Raw genomic sequence first — 17,716 nt, forward strand, 5'->3', positions numbered from 1 at the left:
ATTCTATACCAGCAGTTGATGAAGAAGGCGGCAAACCCCCACCCCCTATGGAATGGAGGGTATTCTGTTGACCATTATTGCTCTATAATGGTCCAAACCGATGTGGTAAACCAACCTGGTAAGACTTCAGGCAGATGTACCGTGGGCCTGTCAGGCTTTCCAGATCTAATGCCCCAAGAGCTGATTCGCCATCCTACTTCTTGGTAGCTGGCCTTAATGGCATAGCTGTTGAAATCAAGATTTCAAGTGAATGAGGCATCCGAGTTTGTGATTTGTACAATGGTCATGGCTAGAATCCCAGTTACTGCAAGACTCATCAAATGAAGAAGGCTTACTTCCATTTGGTAAAAGGGTCTCTGGGCTTTCATGTTAGCAATTTTTCCAAGGGACAAATCTTCCCCTTCCTGCAGCTGGGTTCGGATCAGAATTTGTAATGGATTAATACTGCAAAGGACAAGTCTCCACTCTTTCTATCCTGTTTCAGAGACCGCCAACCTTCCAGTCTTCTATTAATACCTTTGTGCAGGAGATCTCTCATGTAGCCCCCCCCCATCTGACCTCCTTTGACTAAATCTGGTTCTCTCTCTGTTTCAGAAACTGACGTTTGAATTCAATAGAGACATTCCTCTCTACTCTCACCCATAATGTTGCATTTCTTGTAGTTATCACCTCTGAAAATCGAATCTCTCAACTGCAGCCTTATGCAAAGAACCCTTTATAATTTAACAGGGAGATCAGGGGAGGGGTATTAAAGTCCAATACTCTATGAATGCCGTAGGTCGGCCATACATGGAGCACATTTCTTTCCTGCAACCACAACTAACTTGGGTACATTCAGTCTTCTCATACATTGTTCCAATCTCTGCCAGTTCTGAACCAGCTGAGATTCGAGCAGTCTATTGACGGCTTTAGGCTGAGGAGATTTCAGTGTTAGACAAAGGCTAGTACACGCTGCATCAAAAAGTGAGCTCACTGGAGAAAACATATGGCAAGAAGCTTTAGCTTGTTTCTCAAACAGCAGGATCTTCTTCTGCACCCACCTCACCCTCCTCAATATTTTGTTTTGCCATTGTCCTATTACCTGAAGGTAGCAGCATGGTTTGACTACAGCTCCTGTGCTGTTCGATAAGCTTTTTTACTACCCAATAGATCTAACAACTGAACGGATTATAAAAAAAAAAAGTATTAAAAGAATAGCTTAGTACTGGGATCCAAAAACCTCATGTTAAAGAAATATTTGAGAAGCATGTACTTTAAGTCAAGAATCTGATCTTCACTAGTGGAAAAAAGCTGGTAATGTGCCTTTGATGTAGCATTACCACATACCTAGACTAACACTGAAAACAAAATGACCATTGCATTGCAGCCTATCCCAACAACCAAGAATGGAAAAGGTATGAGAATTAAACAAGGAAAGGTAAAATGAGTTAGAACCACAAAGGAAAATGACTGTAGAATTCAGAATCCAGTTATTCCCCCAATCACTAGAAGGCATCTTTAGAGCTTGTATCCACAGGTATTGGATTAACTAATGCCTCGAAAGCACGATCAAATAATCGGACGACTTATCGTTCGCATTTTGTTGCATGATAATATTATCGAATTCAACAATGTGTACTAAACGTATGATTTTTTTCCTATGATTCTGGAAAAGCTTCCCGTTTGTGTAGCTACGTATCGGAAGTGATTTCATATACGTGTGATTATCTAATCATGTGTACGAAGCATTAGCATCATGCGTGGTCTTTGTCTATCAATTTTTAGCGAACACAATATACTGATTAAACTATTGTAATTTGCTAAGCTATCGTACGATAAAAGTTTTCGGCGTTTGTCCCTTCGGGTATTGTTGGACGAACTGTCATGATCGGGTGTCGATCGACGATTTTTTTCTTCCGATTATCTGATCGTGTATATGAGGCATAGCTTCACAATACTCTTTCCAAAGCATTAGGAACTGAGCTCCACAATGTTTCCTCATTTGACTGAATACCAATGCCAGCATGTGCACAGTATTCACTGGCACTACAGAACAGAGTTGAATGCAAATAGGTCCCATCCACTTGCATCAATCACTGATTAAGCAGCACCCATTTATTTGAACTGCATGAAGACAGAGGTGTTCAATGAATCGCAGAAGCAGATATACCTCTGCTACACTTCACACAATAGTAGACTAGACCTGGAAAGGGTAAGGCACTTAGGCCCAACATCATTAGGTCTCTAATGTGGTAACTCACTTCCATTTATTTGCCAAACTGTGTTTAGAATTCATTTTACGGCATATATATTTAGGGGAAAAATCTTGGATCATCATGGCATTTTTTTTTTTTTAACATTTGTATTTATTAAGAACAATGCAATCTGTTGACCCGTTTTCTGCCTTCTGAGTATTCCAAGTCTCATCAAACTGCACTCCCTCTTACTCCTTTATGAAGCAACTAATTTGTGACAATTTAATCAGGATACGCTTGATGCTTATCAATCCAAACATATTAATATCAGGGTAATTTCCATCCAACTCATTTGACATTTCCTTGCAATTAATTCTAAGAAGATTAAGTACTTAAATAACGTCTGACTCTGCAAACTTACGGCTGGTGTGAAGGAGCACAGGCTCATACTGGTCTGGTCTACTCCTTCACCCCATCAGGTAAGATGTCAATGCTTTTTTTTATCGCACTGACATAGTTAATATCTAGCAATTACATGCTAACTAGCTTTGCGTGTGACACTGATATTTGTATTCAGTCTTTAACAGAAGTGCCCAAACTATAAATTTGCAAGAACCAACTTACCTTCTTTAAGTGAGCTAAACAACTCTGATCTCAAATGCTGCAGAGAAACTCAACTGACATACCCAAACTCGAACATGGTGGATTATGTAACTCCAGCACATCAAAACAGCAAGTCATCTATCCAGACATTTTAAGGGTAATTGCTGTATCATGGCCAATGATAAGTTACATTTTTCAAAATGTATAATGTAATTTGGTGCTTAAAAACAAATCGCAAAACAAAATGCAAAAAATGCTTAAACAAAACAGGGAAAACTTATCTGATGTGGCGGGGGGGGGGGGGGGGGAACTGTTGGTTCCTTCACAGCAAGGGGTTCAAGGACATCATTATTAGCACATCCATATTAAGTTATCAGAGCTTTTATAAAATAAGTAAAAGATGTGCAAAACATGCAAGTGGTGAGAGGATAGATTAAATAGATGGAACATTGAAACACAATTGGAACTACAGTTAAAATAACTGCTACGTACAATTAGGTGTCGACTATAAGAAAAAAAAATGTCTATAGGGTATGGTATATAATCATGAAGTAAAACCTACTTAAAGCTGATATTTAATTAGCTCATATTCCCCCCCTTCCCCATTAACATGCTAATTTCATGCTAAAATAAAAACCTTTTCGTTTTCCTTACATACCAATGTATGCAGTTCACAGTTAATGGGAGGGGCCTGCAGGATGCTGTACATAGCTTCCTAAAAACATTACAGCACCCTGCCTCAGTACTCCTCTCAAATGCCTCCATCTCCCTTTAGCACTGATATAAGTCTTGAGCTGGGTCTTGGGAGGAGTTATACAAATATCAAAATGCCTTGAAAAGTAAAATGTCATTCTGGAAGAGTGGACATTCCCACATGTGATTATGAGCCTCCGTGATTGACAGAACTGAAATCGAATGAATAAAAGTGATGGGTCAGGGATAACCAGGCTGTTGAGGAAAGCAATAGATGATGTTGGATATTTTTTAGCCAGGAATGAGGCAGGCTTTACCTGACTTGCTGCAGCTTCTAATGCACATTGTGAAAGGCTCAGTGTGCAGTGAAATCTATGTAAGCAATTTCAGTACAGGAGAGGAGCATGTACACCTGTGCAAGACCTTTTATACACACAGCTTTAATTACATTATCCACAATATTTTAAAGTGTCACCAGGTGAGGATTTTATCTGCAGCAAAAGGAGAAGCCTAGGCGATTGGCCTAAACTCAACCCTAGTTAGCTTTTCAACAAATACCTTGTAGAATAACTGCAAAGTAGCTTTTTACGACTGGCATCTAACGTAAAACTTTGGACTTTGAACTGCTGCTTTCCAGGTTCTGGGCATCAAATTGTGATCAGGACTAAAATAGCAGAAGATTTAGATTTAGTCTTTAGCACATCTCATTTTTCATACAAGGCACAATTGCTAATTTCCAAGGAAAGCAGAAGGAAAGTGCTCTCTAATGGCCACAAAGATGATGGGTCTGCCCAAAACCCATTCACTTGTAAACTTGCGGGGTATTTTCAAGAAAATTCAACAAGAGATGGACCTCCACTGTGTCCCCGCACAGAGGGAACCCTATCAAATGAACTTTGAATTTTCTGACCTTTAAAGGAACCAATTTTCCAATGTAGAAATTGGGGCTGCCATGTCCAACATCCACGACAATCTAAACGACGAAATAAAAAAAAACGTGCTGTGTCTCTCTCTCGGTGTCTGATGGGCATACCTTATCAATACTGGTTTATTTCTTATAAAATAATTATTGTCATTCTGTGTAAGTTACACCTCTCTACAGCCAAGGTGTCATTGTTCTCAATTCCTCTCACCAGTAAAACTACTTTGCAGTTTTAGTCACAATTAAAGTCAGATCTAAAAAAAGTCATATGTGCAATATACAGGAAACTTACGTTACAGTAATCTCTCTTTGGTGTTCCAAACATACATGCTATGAAAACACACAGATGAAATTATTAGGGCAGGCAAATATATACATTTCCTTAGAACAAGGGTCTCCAAACTACAGCCCGATACAAGATTTTATCCATCCCACAGCTAGGGTCAATGGTGCATCTTCAAAGTGCACTGACTTAGGATTAAGGTCAGCAGAGGCTGCCTATAGTCTCCCCATCTGATGTAAGGAGGGACTCTGAAGTGGACCCTGATGTAAAGGGGGGAGGGGGGAGATTGTAATGGGGGACTGTAATGGGGGCTCTGATAGGAAGTCTGATGTATGAGGGACTAGGGATTTATGGCATGACTCGAATAAGGATGTTTTTTGAGGCACAATTTTTTTCAAAATTTACGTGTTCCTCGTACTGAAATATTTGGAGATCCCTGCTTTAGAACAATAAATGAGTGCCATCAAAATCGGTTAAAGCAGGCCAAATCATACACCAAAAAACATAAGCTTCATATATGTGCAACAATAAACTAACTAATAAACAACAATAAATGAAAAGAGAGCGGGAAAAAAAAAAAAAGACACTTATGGCAGAGTCTGTCTCTTTTCTATGAGCAGCTCTAATATCGGATTGTAGAAGAAGTGGCAGATAGAACTCGATCAACATTCCTAAAAGACTGTATTCCTAAACAGAACTGTTGATCTTTGAAACTTCATTTGACAACTGACATAAATCGGCAAATACACTTTATTTGGACATGTGACTCAAAAAAACAGACTAACAAGGGTGCATTTTTCATGCGTTTTGCAGTCATTTAAAAGGGGGAGGTGCGTTTTTTTAAACATGCACCGAAAATGCAACATGCAGGACTTTTAAAAGAGTACTGCACCTGCTGCATATTGGTGTAAAACGTTCCATTGGAATTAAAGGAATACATTTTTCATGCATTTTGTTCTGCTTCTTAAACCCCAAAAGCACATCAAAAACCGATCAGTGTGAAAGGGCCCTACAATTTGGATCCATTTTGTTATGGACATCACTGCATGGGCTCAGGAACACTTCCAAAAATAAATGTCTGAACACAGTTTGTCGTGCCATCCAAAAATGCAAGGTAAAGCTCTATCATACAAAGATGCCACCATATTGGTAAGATGAATTTAAATTTGACATTCTTTTTTGGCAATCATGGGTGCCGTGTCCTCCAAACTAAAGAGTAGAGGGGACCTTCAGACTTGGTATCAGCACTCAATTCTAAAGCCTGCATCTGATTGGTATGGAGGTGCATTAGTGCGTACCATCAATGCTGAAAAATACAGTATCTCACAAAAGTGAGAACACCCCTAACATTTTTGTAAATATTTGATATCTTGAAAAGTGACAAAACTGACAAAATTACACTTTGCTACAACGTAAAGTAATGAGTGTATAGCTTGTATAACAGTGTAAATTTGCTGTCCCCTCAAAAAAAACACACACAGCCATTAATGTCTAAACCACTGGCAACAAAAGTGAGTACACCCCTAAGTGAAAATTTCCAAATTGGACACAATTAGCCATTTTCCCTCCCTAGTGTCATGTGACTCCTTAGTGTTACAAGGTCTCAGGTGTGAATGGGGAGCAGGTGTGTTAAACCTTCTGGACTGGATGCATGGATCTCCCCGCTGCTGGATTATCACCCTTAGATGAGCCTTTATTTCTGTAGGGCCTTTTAATCTTTCATTCTGGCCAGCTAATCAATTACATTTCCTGGCCTCATTACCAAAGGCAGAAAAGTTTATTAGACCACTTACAAGTTTCGAGAGATATTGTGATAGTCCGGGTAACTTACCGCATACTTTATCAATCACATACAAAATATTAATTACACCAGTAGAACAACCTAGGCTTAAGTGGATAGAGAATTGGGAAAAAGATTTAAATCAAGACCTCACGAGGGAACAGAAACACCGGATCTTTAGGTTCGCTTTTAAACCGGCAAGATGCACGAAAATACATGAAACCAACTTTAAGATTATTACTAGGTGGTATATTACACTGGATTATCTACATAAAATGTACCCACAAGAGGAGGAGGGGTGCTGGAGGTGCGGGACGGAGAAAGGCACGTTCCTCCATATCTTCTGGGAATGTATAAAGAGAAGATCATTTTGGTCGAGAGTAAGCTCTTTAATCCAGAATTTTACAAGTTACAATATTGAGGAGGATTCGGCCTCTTACCTCCTGCACATATCCGACATCCAGACAAAAGAATATGAGAAATCCCTGATCCCCCACTTACTAGATGCGGCTAAGACTTGTATACCATCGCATTGGAAAAAAAACACAACTCCGTCGGTGTCAGAATGGGTAAGGAAAGTGGAATACATTAATAAATTGGAAGATCTAATATGGACCTCACAACATAAACAGGATAGATAAAAAAATATGGGGGAATTGGAATCAGTTCATCACTTCTGAGGAAGGTAAAGAACTCTTGTTAAATGATCTAGGGTAAATATAAGAGAAAGAGGGAGGGAGTCGGGTGCAACCCCCATCTTGGAGAGGAGGGGGGAGCGGTTGCTCCTCTCCCCTTTGAAGAGAAAGGAGGGAAAAATTTTTCCTTTTTTTTTTTTTGGGGGGGGGGGGGGGGGGTTGAGTTGGAGGGTTATGTTTAGGGGATATTTTGTAAGAAGAGGCCAAAATGAAAATGAATAGAGCAACAATAGGACAGGAATACAGAAGAGGAGAAAATACATTAATTATAAAAATATGGAATATCAAAGATATACAGTTGTTGATATAATAAAGTGGGTTATGCATATCTTAGAAAAATGAAAATGTATTTGACTTCTCAGTGCAGCATAAACTCTATACTTTATGACTACTGAGAGAAAATGCTAAAAGAAGTATTCTGTATTCCTGAGATAATGTATAAGACTCATATTTTGGGCCTCTGCTTTAAATTGTATGACAAAAATTTAATAAAATGATACTTGGAAAAAAAAATAAAAAAATTTGGTGTTGTCGCTCTCACTCTCTCATACAGGTTACTGGAACTTCAACATGGCACCTCATGGCAAAGAACTCTGAGGATCTGAAAAAAGAATTGTTGCTCTACATAAAGATCCAAGACCCTGAAACTGAGCTGCAGCATGATGGCCAAGACCATACAGCGGTTTACCAGGACAGGTTCCACTCAGAACAGGCCTCGCCATGGTCGACCAAAGAAGTTGAGTGCACGTGCTCAGCGTCATATCCAGAGGCTGTCTTTGGGAAATAGACGTATGAGTGCTGCCAGCATCGCGTTTCGGAGCATGTGCGTTCCTTTACAAAGGAGTCTTGGGCCAAGTAGAGATATATATAATCTACAATTATAACAGATTATGTATAAACGTCTTACTGGTATCTTGATCTGTTATGAAGAAATAGCTGCTGCTTTCTCCATATATTTTTCCACCATGGAAACCTTGCATGCTCTGAAACGTATTGGGTCTCCTCTCCCATCGGTGACGTCACCCGCCAGCAAGCACTGCGTTCCATTCTGATGTCCACCCAGGTCTCACCACGTCTTATTCCATTCTCACTGGGGAGTACATGCTACACAGTGGCTTTAAACCTTCTGGACTGGATGCATGGATTTCCCCGCTGCTGGATTGTCACCCTTAGGTGAGCCTTTATTTCAGTACCCCATGTGAGTTTTTAGTTGGCAGATTGCTCCATTTATGTACATTAAAATATTACACTTAGAGGCACTCTTCTGTCTTCCTTTTTATGCTATGTCCAGAGTTGGCTTCATTCCAGAGGAGAGCTGTGCCCTAGTGTATATTGACCATCCACAGCCTGTCTTACAAGTCACCTTCATTTTAAACGGACATTATGTACCTCTTGCATTATAATTCTTTATATCTTGAGCGCTAGCATTTTATTTCTGTACACAAAATATTGACATTGTGGGCCCAATTTGGACACTCTCACTTTTGTTGCCCGCAGTTTACACATTAATGGTTGTGTGTTGAGTTATTTTGAGGGGACAGCAAATTTACACTGTTATACAAGCTTTACACACACTACTTTACATTGCAGCAAAGTGTAATTTCTTCAGTGTTGTCACATGAAAAGATAGAATAAAAAAATTTGCAAAAATGTCAGGGGTGTACTCACTTTTGTGAGATACTATATATTCCGGTTTTAGAGCAGCACATGCTCAGGCAAGAATGGGACATTTTTCTCCCAAAACATAAGAATCATGTATCCTCAGTTCCCAGACATTTAGAGCCCATTCAAACTAGCGCGACTCGTCAGGCGACTTGTCAGCATGACAAGTCGCGCTCGGTCGCGGTCCATTGAGTAGTACAGGACCCGTTCTAATAGGAGCGACAACAAGTCGCTCCGACTTAGAAAAAGGATCCTGTACTACTTTGGGGCGACCTCGGAACGACTTGCATAGACTTCCATTATGTGAAGTCTCTGCAAGTCGCGCTGAAGTCGCGGTGCACGCGACTTCACAGGTCGCCCCCCAAAGTTGTGTTGCGCTAGTCTGAATGGGCTCTTACAGAGTGGTGGTAAAAGAAGAGGGGATGCTACACCAAGATAAAGAAGGACCTGTTCCAATTTTTTTGGAAATGGGATTGTACTTTTTTTTGTTGCCCTGTAACAACTTTCTTGAGACATGTTGCTGCTATCAATTTAAATTACCTTTTTATTTTAAATAGTACAGTTTCTCAGTTTAAACATTTGATACGTTTTCTATAGTGAATAAAAAATGGGTTTATGAAATCTGCAAATCGTTGCATTCTGTTTTTACACAGCGTCCCAACTTTTTTTAATTGGGGTTGTACATCAGTGCATTTTCTTTTTGTCATCCCTGCTTCAGGGTCCTTGAGTGTGTGAAAGATCTAATTTCACATAAAAACAAGGAATGTGAAAAAACACTAGACGCCTTTAGATGCGTTCATGCATTTTAATTGCCAGAATAAATTTTGCCAACAAGAATGCATTAATGCATATAAACGGATCTGCAATATGCATCTTTTAGGCAGCTTTTCTTCTGACCAGAGAAAAGGCGCTCAGAGAAGTTGCGCAAGCACTCACTGTGCATGAAGCATAGTCGCTAACCTAGAAAAGATGTTTACTTCAGATGTATACAAGACAAAATGCAGCCAGGTAACGAGCATTTTAACCTATATATTTCTCTAAACACAGGTTACATTAAACATTTAAAATTACAAACAAAAAGGCTATTTTTCGATTAGCTTGCAATTGACTGTACATGTGGCAGCCAGACATTCTCATTCCTAGGGACGTTTGGCTTCATACTTTACTATACAATACAGTGACTATTTCCTATATCCCTTTCAATGCAAATCTATCCAGACTATTTGAAATCACTGATTAGAGTGGCTGCATACACTGATTCGACTATGAAACACAGAGGTGGCCATCCATATTTATGTTTGTATGTACGCATGGGGAAAAAAGATTTTAGGATTCAGTCGTTCCAATTTGAAAGGCAGATGACCTCAGCAGCATGACTTGTAGTAATGACAAAAAGTTTACACATTCACTTCATTCACTGTCCTTTTGGAACACTCATCTCACATTTAAATGATCAGACCTATTCAAGAACAGTTATGGGGTTCTAAAAAGTTAAATTTCAGAAGGTAAACCAATATGCAATCCCCTAAACCTTAAAACTGCTAATAAGTCAATTTACCAAGTTACCTATAGAGATATATTTGAGAACTTAATGAAAATGCACAGTGTTACTTTAATTTTATGTGTAGCCACTGGGTAGTGCTAAAGTTCTACCTATACATTAAATATAGGACACCGTGAAGCATAGAAAATCTGAAGTGTAGTTGATACATTTTGAAGGTTGTTTTACCATTGTATAAGCATACAATTTCCTGCATAGTAAAGACAGAGGAAACACCTCAACTAATATGGAACCATGGCCTCATAGACAGAGTCAAATTATCCAGAAGGCAACGTAGACAGAAGTTGAGAATCCAGTGGAAGGCAAGGGGGATTTGAAGGTAGTTGGCTTTCAAAGGAGTAGGCTATGCCAATATAGACCATGCAAAAAGCAATACTTGTCAATGTTAGTTGACAAGTTTGGGGCCAAAGCTGCTACCTTGTGTAGGATTTTACCTTAATTGGTTTCCATAGTATTTATTAGTGATCGACCGATATCGGATTTTCGTTGCCGATACCGATATTTTGGCCATTGAATATCGGTATCAGCCGATATTTTTTTACATTTAAAAAATGTTTTATTTTTTTATTTTTACACTTGACATGTACTGTTGTGGAGGGATCTGGGGGGTCTAAAAGACCCCAAACCCCTTCTCTGCACTTAAAAGCATTCAAAACAGCCAAGTTCGGCTGTTTTGTATGTTGTAATTTTTTTTAATCTGGCGCCGAATACCGTGAATAGTTTTTACACGGAGACCAGGTCTTCTCTTCGGCGGCCGTGCAGGTAGGATGCCAGGGTCTCCCCGTGTGACGGGAGACCCAGGCGAGCAGCGGAAGGCGGCAGGAGGGGGGACGTCCCCTCCCGCTCCTTGCAATGACAGCCGAGCGGCTTCTCAGCCACATCAGTTGTCATTACAAGACAGCCGACCGTCGGCTATGGATGCCGGTACCGGGGTGATGCATCTAGCTGCAGGCATCACTCTGGTACAGCACTTTCCCAAAATATCGGCAATATCGGTAACCTCAGGGGCCGATTCCGATCTATCGGGGAAAGTGCAGATCGGCCCTCGATATATGTATTTATAGCAACCATTTATTTCTACTATTAGTGATTATGCATCTAGTTGCACCCCAATATAACCCAGTAAATATGTGAAGGCAGACAAAGCCCTTAACCACTTTACCACTAGAGCATTTTGCTGTCTTACGTCTGGGGAAATTTTTGCGATTCGGCGCTGTGCGAATTTAACTGACAATTGCGCGGTCGTGCGACGCCGTACCCAAACGAAATTTACGTCCTTTTTTCCCACAAATAGAGCTTTTTTTTGGTGGTATTTGATCACCTGTGCGATTTTTACTTTTTGTGCTATAAACAAAAAAATAGCGTTTATTTTGAAAAAATAACAATATTTTTAACATTTTTTTTATATGAAATTCCTCCCAAAAAATATGTAAAAATCAAATCTTTTTTAAATTTTTGGCCAATTTGTTTTCTGCTACCTATGTTTGGTAAAAAAAAATCACAATAAGCGTATTTTGATTGGTTTGCGCAAAAGTTATTGCGTTTACTAACTAAGGGAAAGATTTCTGTCATTTTTGGTGTTTTTTTTTTTTTTTAACGAGTAATGGCGGCGATCTGCGATTTTTTTTTGCGGGACTGCGACATTGCGGTGGACAGATCGGACCCTTGACTGACACTTTTGGGGGTACCAGTGACATTACTGCAGTAATCAGTGCTATATATATGCAGTTACTGTAAAAATGACACTGGCAGGGAAGGGGTTAATTTTATTGGAGAGGGAGGGGTTAATGTATGCCTGATGCTTACTAACGTGTGGGGGGGAAGGTGACTGTGTGAGCCAGGGACAGATCGGATGTTCAGCTATGCTGAACACTCCGATCTGTCACTCCCTGTCACTTAAGAGATCCGCCCGCTCTGTTTACACAGCCGCTCCTCCCCTGGCCCGACTCCCGCTGTGAATGAAAACAGCGGGAGCGCGCCTACAGGGGGAGGAGTCCAGCGTAGGTGTACGTCGCTGGACGATGACGAGCCACTGTGCCGCAATAGCAGCACAGTGGCTAGAGGTAAAGTGGTTAAAGGTAGAATATATTTTTCCTCATCTATTAGGCTACGCAGAAACAGTTTGGCTATATTGCCACCTATCGGAGCTTAGGACACTGGCAAACAAAGACTGTAGGCCAGCTCCTGTATAGCCCCTCCTCTATCCAGCGGCTTTTCGTTATTATTATTATTTCAGGTACTTATATAGCGCTGTCAATTTATACAGCGCTTTACATATACATTGTACATCCACATCAGTCCCTGCCCTCAAGGAGTTTACAATCTAACCCACGCAGGCACAGGGAGAACAAACTCCAGGCAGGTAGTGTCATGGTTGGGATTCAAACCAGTGACCCTCTTGATGCTAGGTGAAATTTCTAACCACTACACCACTGTGCCGCCTTTATGAAATTGTTTCCTATGCTTTGGCTAGAGAGGATTTTATTTTCTGGAAGACCGACTTTTTTTCTGGGCTATGTCCAGAATAAGGCCTATGTAATTCTAGGTGAAGGTTAGGTTGGAGAGCAGACTTTTGAAAGTTGATTACCCAACCGAAGGCCCACTTTTGGGTTTTCACACCGGAGACCCGATTAGAGCTGAATGCATCTTCGGTCAGGTCTTCCGCCAGCCTGCGGACGAGCCGGCTGGTTGCTCTGGTCTCCTGGTGGGATGAAAGACCGGGCGAGCCACGGAAGGTGGCAGGAGGGGAGGGGACGTCCCCTCCTGCTCCTTGTAATGACAATCAAGAGGCTGCTCAGCCGCATGAGTTGACATTACAGGAAAGCTGACCGTCGGCTCTGTTCAACGGTACCAGGGTTATGCCTCTAGCTGCGGGCATCAGTTCGGTACAACCACTTAAAGAAATATCGATCATAACGGCAAGTTTGTGGCCGATACTTAAAAAAAAAAGTGAATATCGGCCCCACCAATAATTGGTGGATTCCTACTACTGATGCTAAGTATCGTGTACCCTTTCTGAAACCATTCATTTAACCCAGAGGTCTGGGACCTCTGACCCAGAGAAGACAAAAACTGCAACAGACAACCCCCTCTTACAACGGAGGGTGCCCCTTCATTTTGAAGAGGGTTTTAGGGTGGACTTGGTAGGTTTTGTGTTCCAAGTCTTGCATCAAAAGGAAGAACTGAGTTTTGGCTTTGAAGATGAAGCCTGAGGACCGCAAAAACGCACTCTTCTTTTTGAAAACAAAGGGGGTTTAGGAATCTTCCACTGAGGAACAAGTACTATTCCTCCTATAACATCATTGATACATTGGTGAAATGTCTCATTAAATAGACTTCCTCCTTCAAAAGGCATACGAGTAAGGCAACATTTGCAAACAGCTTTAGCTGAACAGCTTATAGCCATGGCCAGAAAGGAGAGCCATTCTGGAAATCTGTGTAATGACTTGTTCTACGTTATCAACACAACAGGAAGGCAAAAGGTGATATCTGCAAGTGCTCTAACCAAGGTTTGATCCTGGAGGACAGAATCCTACTGGCTGTTCATTGCCCTAGTCCAATAACCAAAGCAAAATAGAAGCAATTATAGTCAAACTTGCATTATATTAATAACCACCATAAAGAGGCAACTGTAAACAAATATTTTTAACCAACATGCAGCTAGCAACTAGGAGGATGTGCAAATCTTTAGAAGGCATTCAATCATATAAAACAGTAAGCAGGCAAATGGCATAATTGTATTCATAAGTGCCGGTTCACACTTGTGCGATGCGGGAAGGCTGAGAATTCGCAGCCTGTTCCCGCATCGCAAACGCATATCTGGCAGTTCACACTGCCATATGCGATACGCACGGGGTGTCAATTAAATGTTAACGACACCCCCAGTTTGATCGCATATCGCAGTGCGATCTGACAGTTCGCACAGGATCGGATCGCACAAGTGTAAACCACTGTGCGATCCGATCCTGATGCGGCTGAAAAAAAGGGTCATGTGCGACTTTTGTGCGGGTGCAGTGCGAATTTAGCCATACAAAGTGTATGGCTGAATTCGCACCGCACATCTGATCGCATGTAATGAAGGAGCAGCGCTCAGACATTACATGCGAACGCCGCACACGCTATAGTGTGAACCGGCACTAAATGTGTATACACTGAAAATAACTTTCCCTTCAATTATTTTTAATATTTGTGCAGTTCTTCATATCTCAATTATTCCTTTTAGAAAAACAAACAAGATTACTAAATGTGAAAAATATTTAAACAAGTCTAGAAATTAAAAAGGTTCTAATTCTAGAAGATACAAGTGAAGTCCCAAGGGTGACCTACCTCAATTGGTCCTACTGACATCAGCAAGTTTTTCAACTGGCTATCAGTGGTTGATGAAGAAAGCCCTTCAACTGACACTACGCAAGTCTTAGGAAGATTTTGTTTATTTGGCATCAAGCGTCCGCGGCCCATCTGTCCACCAACTCCTCTGCCTCTCCCTCGCATAATGACCTGCCAACAGGAAAATGCACAAAGTTAGTTTGTCCTTTCACAGTATTCTTAAAGAGGCACTTCACCCAAATCTTGACGTCTCTAAAAATGGCACAAAAAAAAAAAAAAGGATTACATTGCAAGTACATACTTACCCTTCCATGTGGTTCATGATTTGTTGCATTCTTCTTAATGCCTTCCTGCCTCTTCCATTCTGCACCATTTTCTGTAAGGACATATCGTGATCCAGGGAGGATTTTCTTATTTGCGAAGCTGACCCCTAAAGACGACCTGCCACCAATCCTGTGCATGCACATCCAGCGCTCTAGCTGGGAAATTATTGTTTACAGGTTGTTGATACTATGTGTACACAACAATAATATTGTTCATAACGTGTAAACAATAAGGCAGCACCCTAACCAGGGAACAATATTGCTTACATGTTGCTATGGTAGCTGCAATGTTACCATAACACAGGAGTCTGGGCAGACAGAGATGTGGAAATAAGGGAATAAAAATAACTGGATTTTTGCTAGAACTTACCATAAAATCCTTTTCTCTGAAGTCCATTGACAGATGCAGCTCTTATGCTTCTAATACCATTGGGATATGCTGCCCTCTACAGGAGTAGTACTAGGCAGGTAGAAAACAGTTTACCACAGCTACGGGGACTGTCCCTATAGGCATAACCCCACACACTCTGCCCCAGCATACCAGTTTCATTGCAAGCATTGAGAAGACGACACAAACCATCACCAAAAGACCCCTTAAAAGGGGAAAAAAAAAGTCTCAGCAGCCTGCAAAACCTTGCGGCCAAAGGATGCATCCGAAGATGCCAACAAATCTACCTTGTAGAATTTTGTAAATGTGTGCACAGACGACCAAATCGCCGCCTTACAAACTTGCACTACTGTGGCCTGATGGCGCAAAGTCCAAGAGGCACTCAGCGCTCTAGTAGAATGCACCTTCACAGGGAAAGGAGGAACATGACCCTTCAATGAATAAGCCTGAAACAACTGTCTGTCTAATCCATCTGTCCATAGTCGCAGCAGACGCAGCTAAACCTTTACGAGATCCCTCAGTAAGGAAAAAAAGAGCATCTGATTTCCTAAAAGCAATTTCCTTGGGATGCTTCGGCTTAGGACAGAGTGAAGGCAACACAATGTCTTCATTTAGATGGAAATCAGACACCACCTTAGGGAGAAAAGACGGACTAGGTCGGAGTACCACTTAATCTCTGTGGACCACCAAAAAAGGCAAATGACAGGACAGCGCCGCCAATTCAGACACTCTGTGGGCAGAAGTAATTGCCACCAGAAAAACAGCCTTCTGGGATAAAGAAAGCAGAGAAATCTCCCTGTTTTCAAAAGAAGGCTTTTGAAGAACAGACAAAACCAGATTGAGATCACACGGAGGCAGAGGGGATCTCCTCGGAGGAGCCAGATGACGCATCCCCTGAATAAAAGTGTGAATCAAGGCATTAGCAGCCAACGGACGTAATAATAGTAATAGTGCCCAAGGCCAACTGCTGCTCAACCCCTTTTTGTAAAAAGGCCAAAACCCTAGCTATAGAAAACAAGCGAGGGTGCAGCTTCAGCGATTCATACCATGAAATGTACGATTTCCACGTACGATGATAAATCTTCCTAGAAGTCGCCTTCCTAGCCTTCAACAGGGTAGGAATCACAGATTCAGAGAGACCCCTATCTCTGAACACCTGCCCTTCAACAGCCATGCCGTTAAAGCCAGCGACTGTAAAGCAGGATGGAACATCGGTCCCTGGGACAGCAGATCCTCCCTCAGAAGAAGTCTCCATGGAGGATCGGTGACCAATTTTACTAGGTCTGCATACCAGAACCCGATACTGGCTCCAAGGAGCCACCAAGGCGTCTGTGGCTTAGGCCAGAGGATCCTGAGACCTGGCCACAAACCTCTGGACTTGGTTGTTGAGGCAAGCCACAAACAAGTCTACCTCCGGAGTTCCCCACCGGACACACAGGAGATGAAACACCTCCGGATGAAGGGACCATTCCCCTTGATCCAGCACCTGACTCCTCAGGTAATCCGCTTGCCAATTCTCCACCCCCTGAATGTGGACTGCAGAAAAAGCCGGAACATTGTCTTCTGCCCATACCAGAATCTCAGCCACCTCCTTGGCCGTCAGGACACTACGAACTGGAGAACCACATAGCAGATTCATCCACTGGATCAGGCAAAGCATGACTGCTCTGAGCTCCAGAATATTGATCAGTAAGAAAGACTCCTCTGTTGACCAGGTCCCCTGGGCCAGAGCATCCCCAGCACTCCACCCCAGCCTGACAAAAAGAAGAGGGGAGAAGCGCTCTAAGTGCAGACAATTTATTGCAGATAACAAGGCAGGTGATATACACTCACTAGACATGAAGACTGAAAAGCTGTATGCTGTGGAAGAGCAGCTCAGTGCCCACGGACTTTATCCCTTTTAGGATCATCAACCTATTTATGGTATCCCATTGTCCCCTATTGTATGGTACCATTTTATGCCTATGTCCATTTGCAGCTACAACCTTTTTTATTGCCTGTGTTTTTTTTTTTTTTTCCCTTCCCTCCCCTCCCCCCCCTCCCTGGATTCAGCTGCTTATTAGTTCTGTTCATCCACCCTTCATATGCTGGAGGTCTTCGTAGCGCTCTGTGTTTTGTTTTTTTTTTTCACCCCAGCCTGACAGGCTGGCATCCATGATGACCACCGTCCAAAACAGGACAGGCTTGCCCTGACACAATGCTGGCGACTAGATCCACCAGGATAGAGCAGACCTCGCGATTCGTCTCAAGCATGTCATTTTGCCTAAAGACTGTAGAGGTCTCCAGTGAGACTGAGCAAACGGAAC

At 41.7% G+C, this 17,716-nt stretch overlaps 1 protein-coding gene across 2 annotated transcripts in view; it reads right to left on the minus strand.

Moving 5' to 3' along the window:
* Positions 1–17,716, minus strand: part of RBM33 (RNA binding motif protein 33) — a 347,098-nt gene that overhangs the window by 50,457 nt on the left and 278,925 nt on the right. For both annotated transcript variants that reach the window (XM_082258397.1, XM_082258398.1), the window contains exon 17: positions 14,700–14,870. In XM_082258397.1, coding sequence (XP_082114523.1) covers positions 14,700–14,870 — 171 coding nt within the window. The remainder of the gene's footprint in view (positions 1–14,699; positions 14,871–17,716) is intronic.

The sequence above is a fragment of the Pelophylax lessonae genome, assembly GCF_965119305.1.
Source record: "Pelophylax lessonae genome assembly, chromosome: 5".
Taxonomy (NCBI): Eukaryota; Metazoa; Chordata; class Amphibia; order Anura; family Ranidae; genus Pelophylax; species Pelophylax lessonae.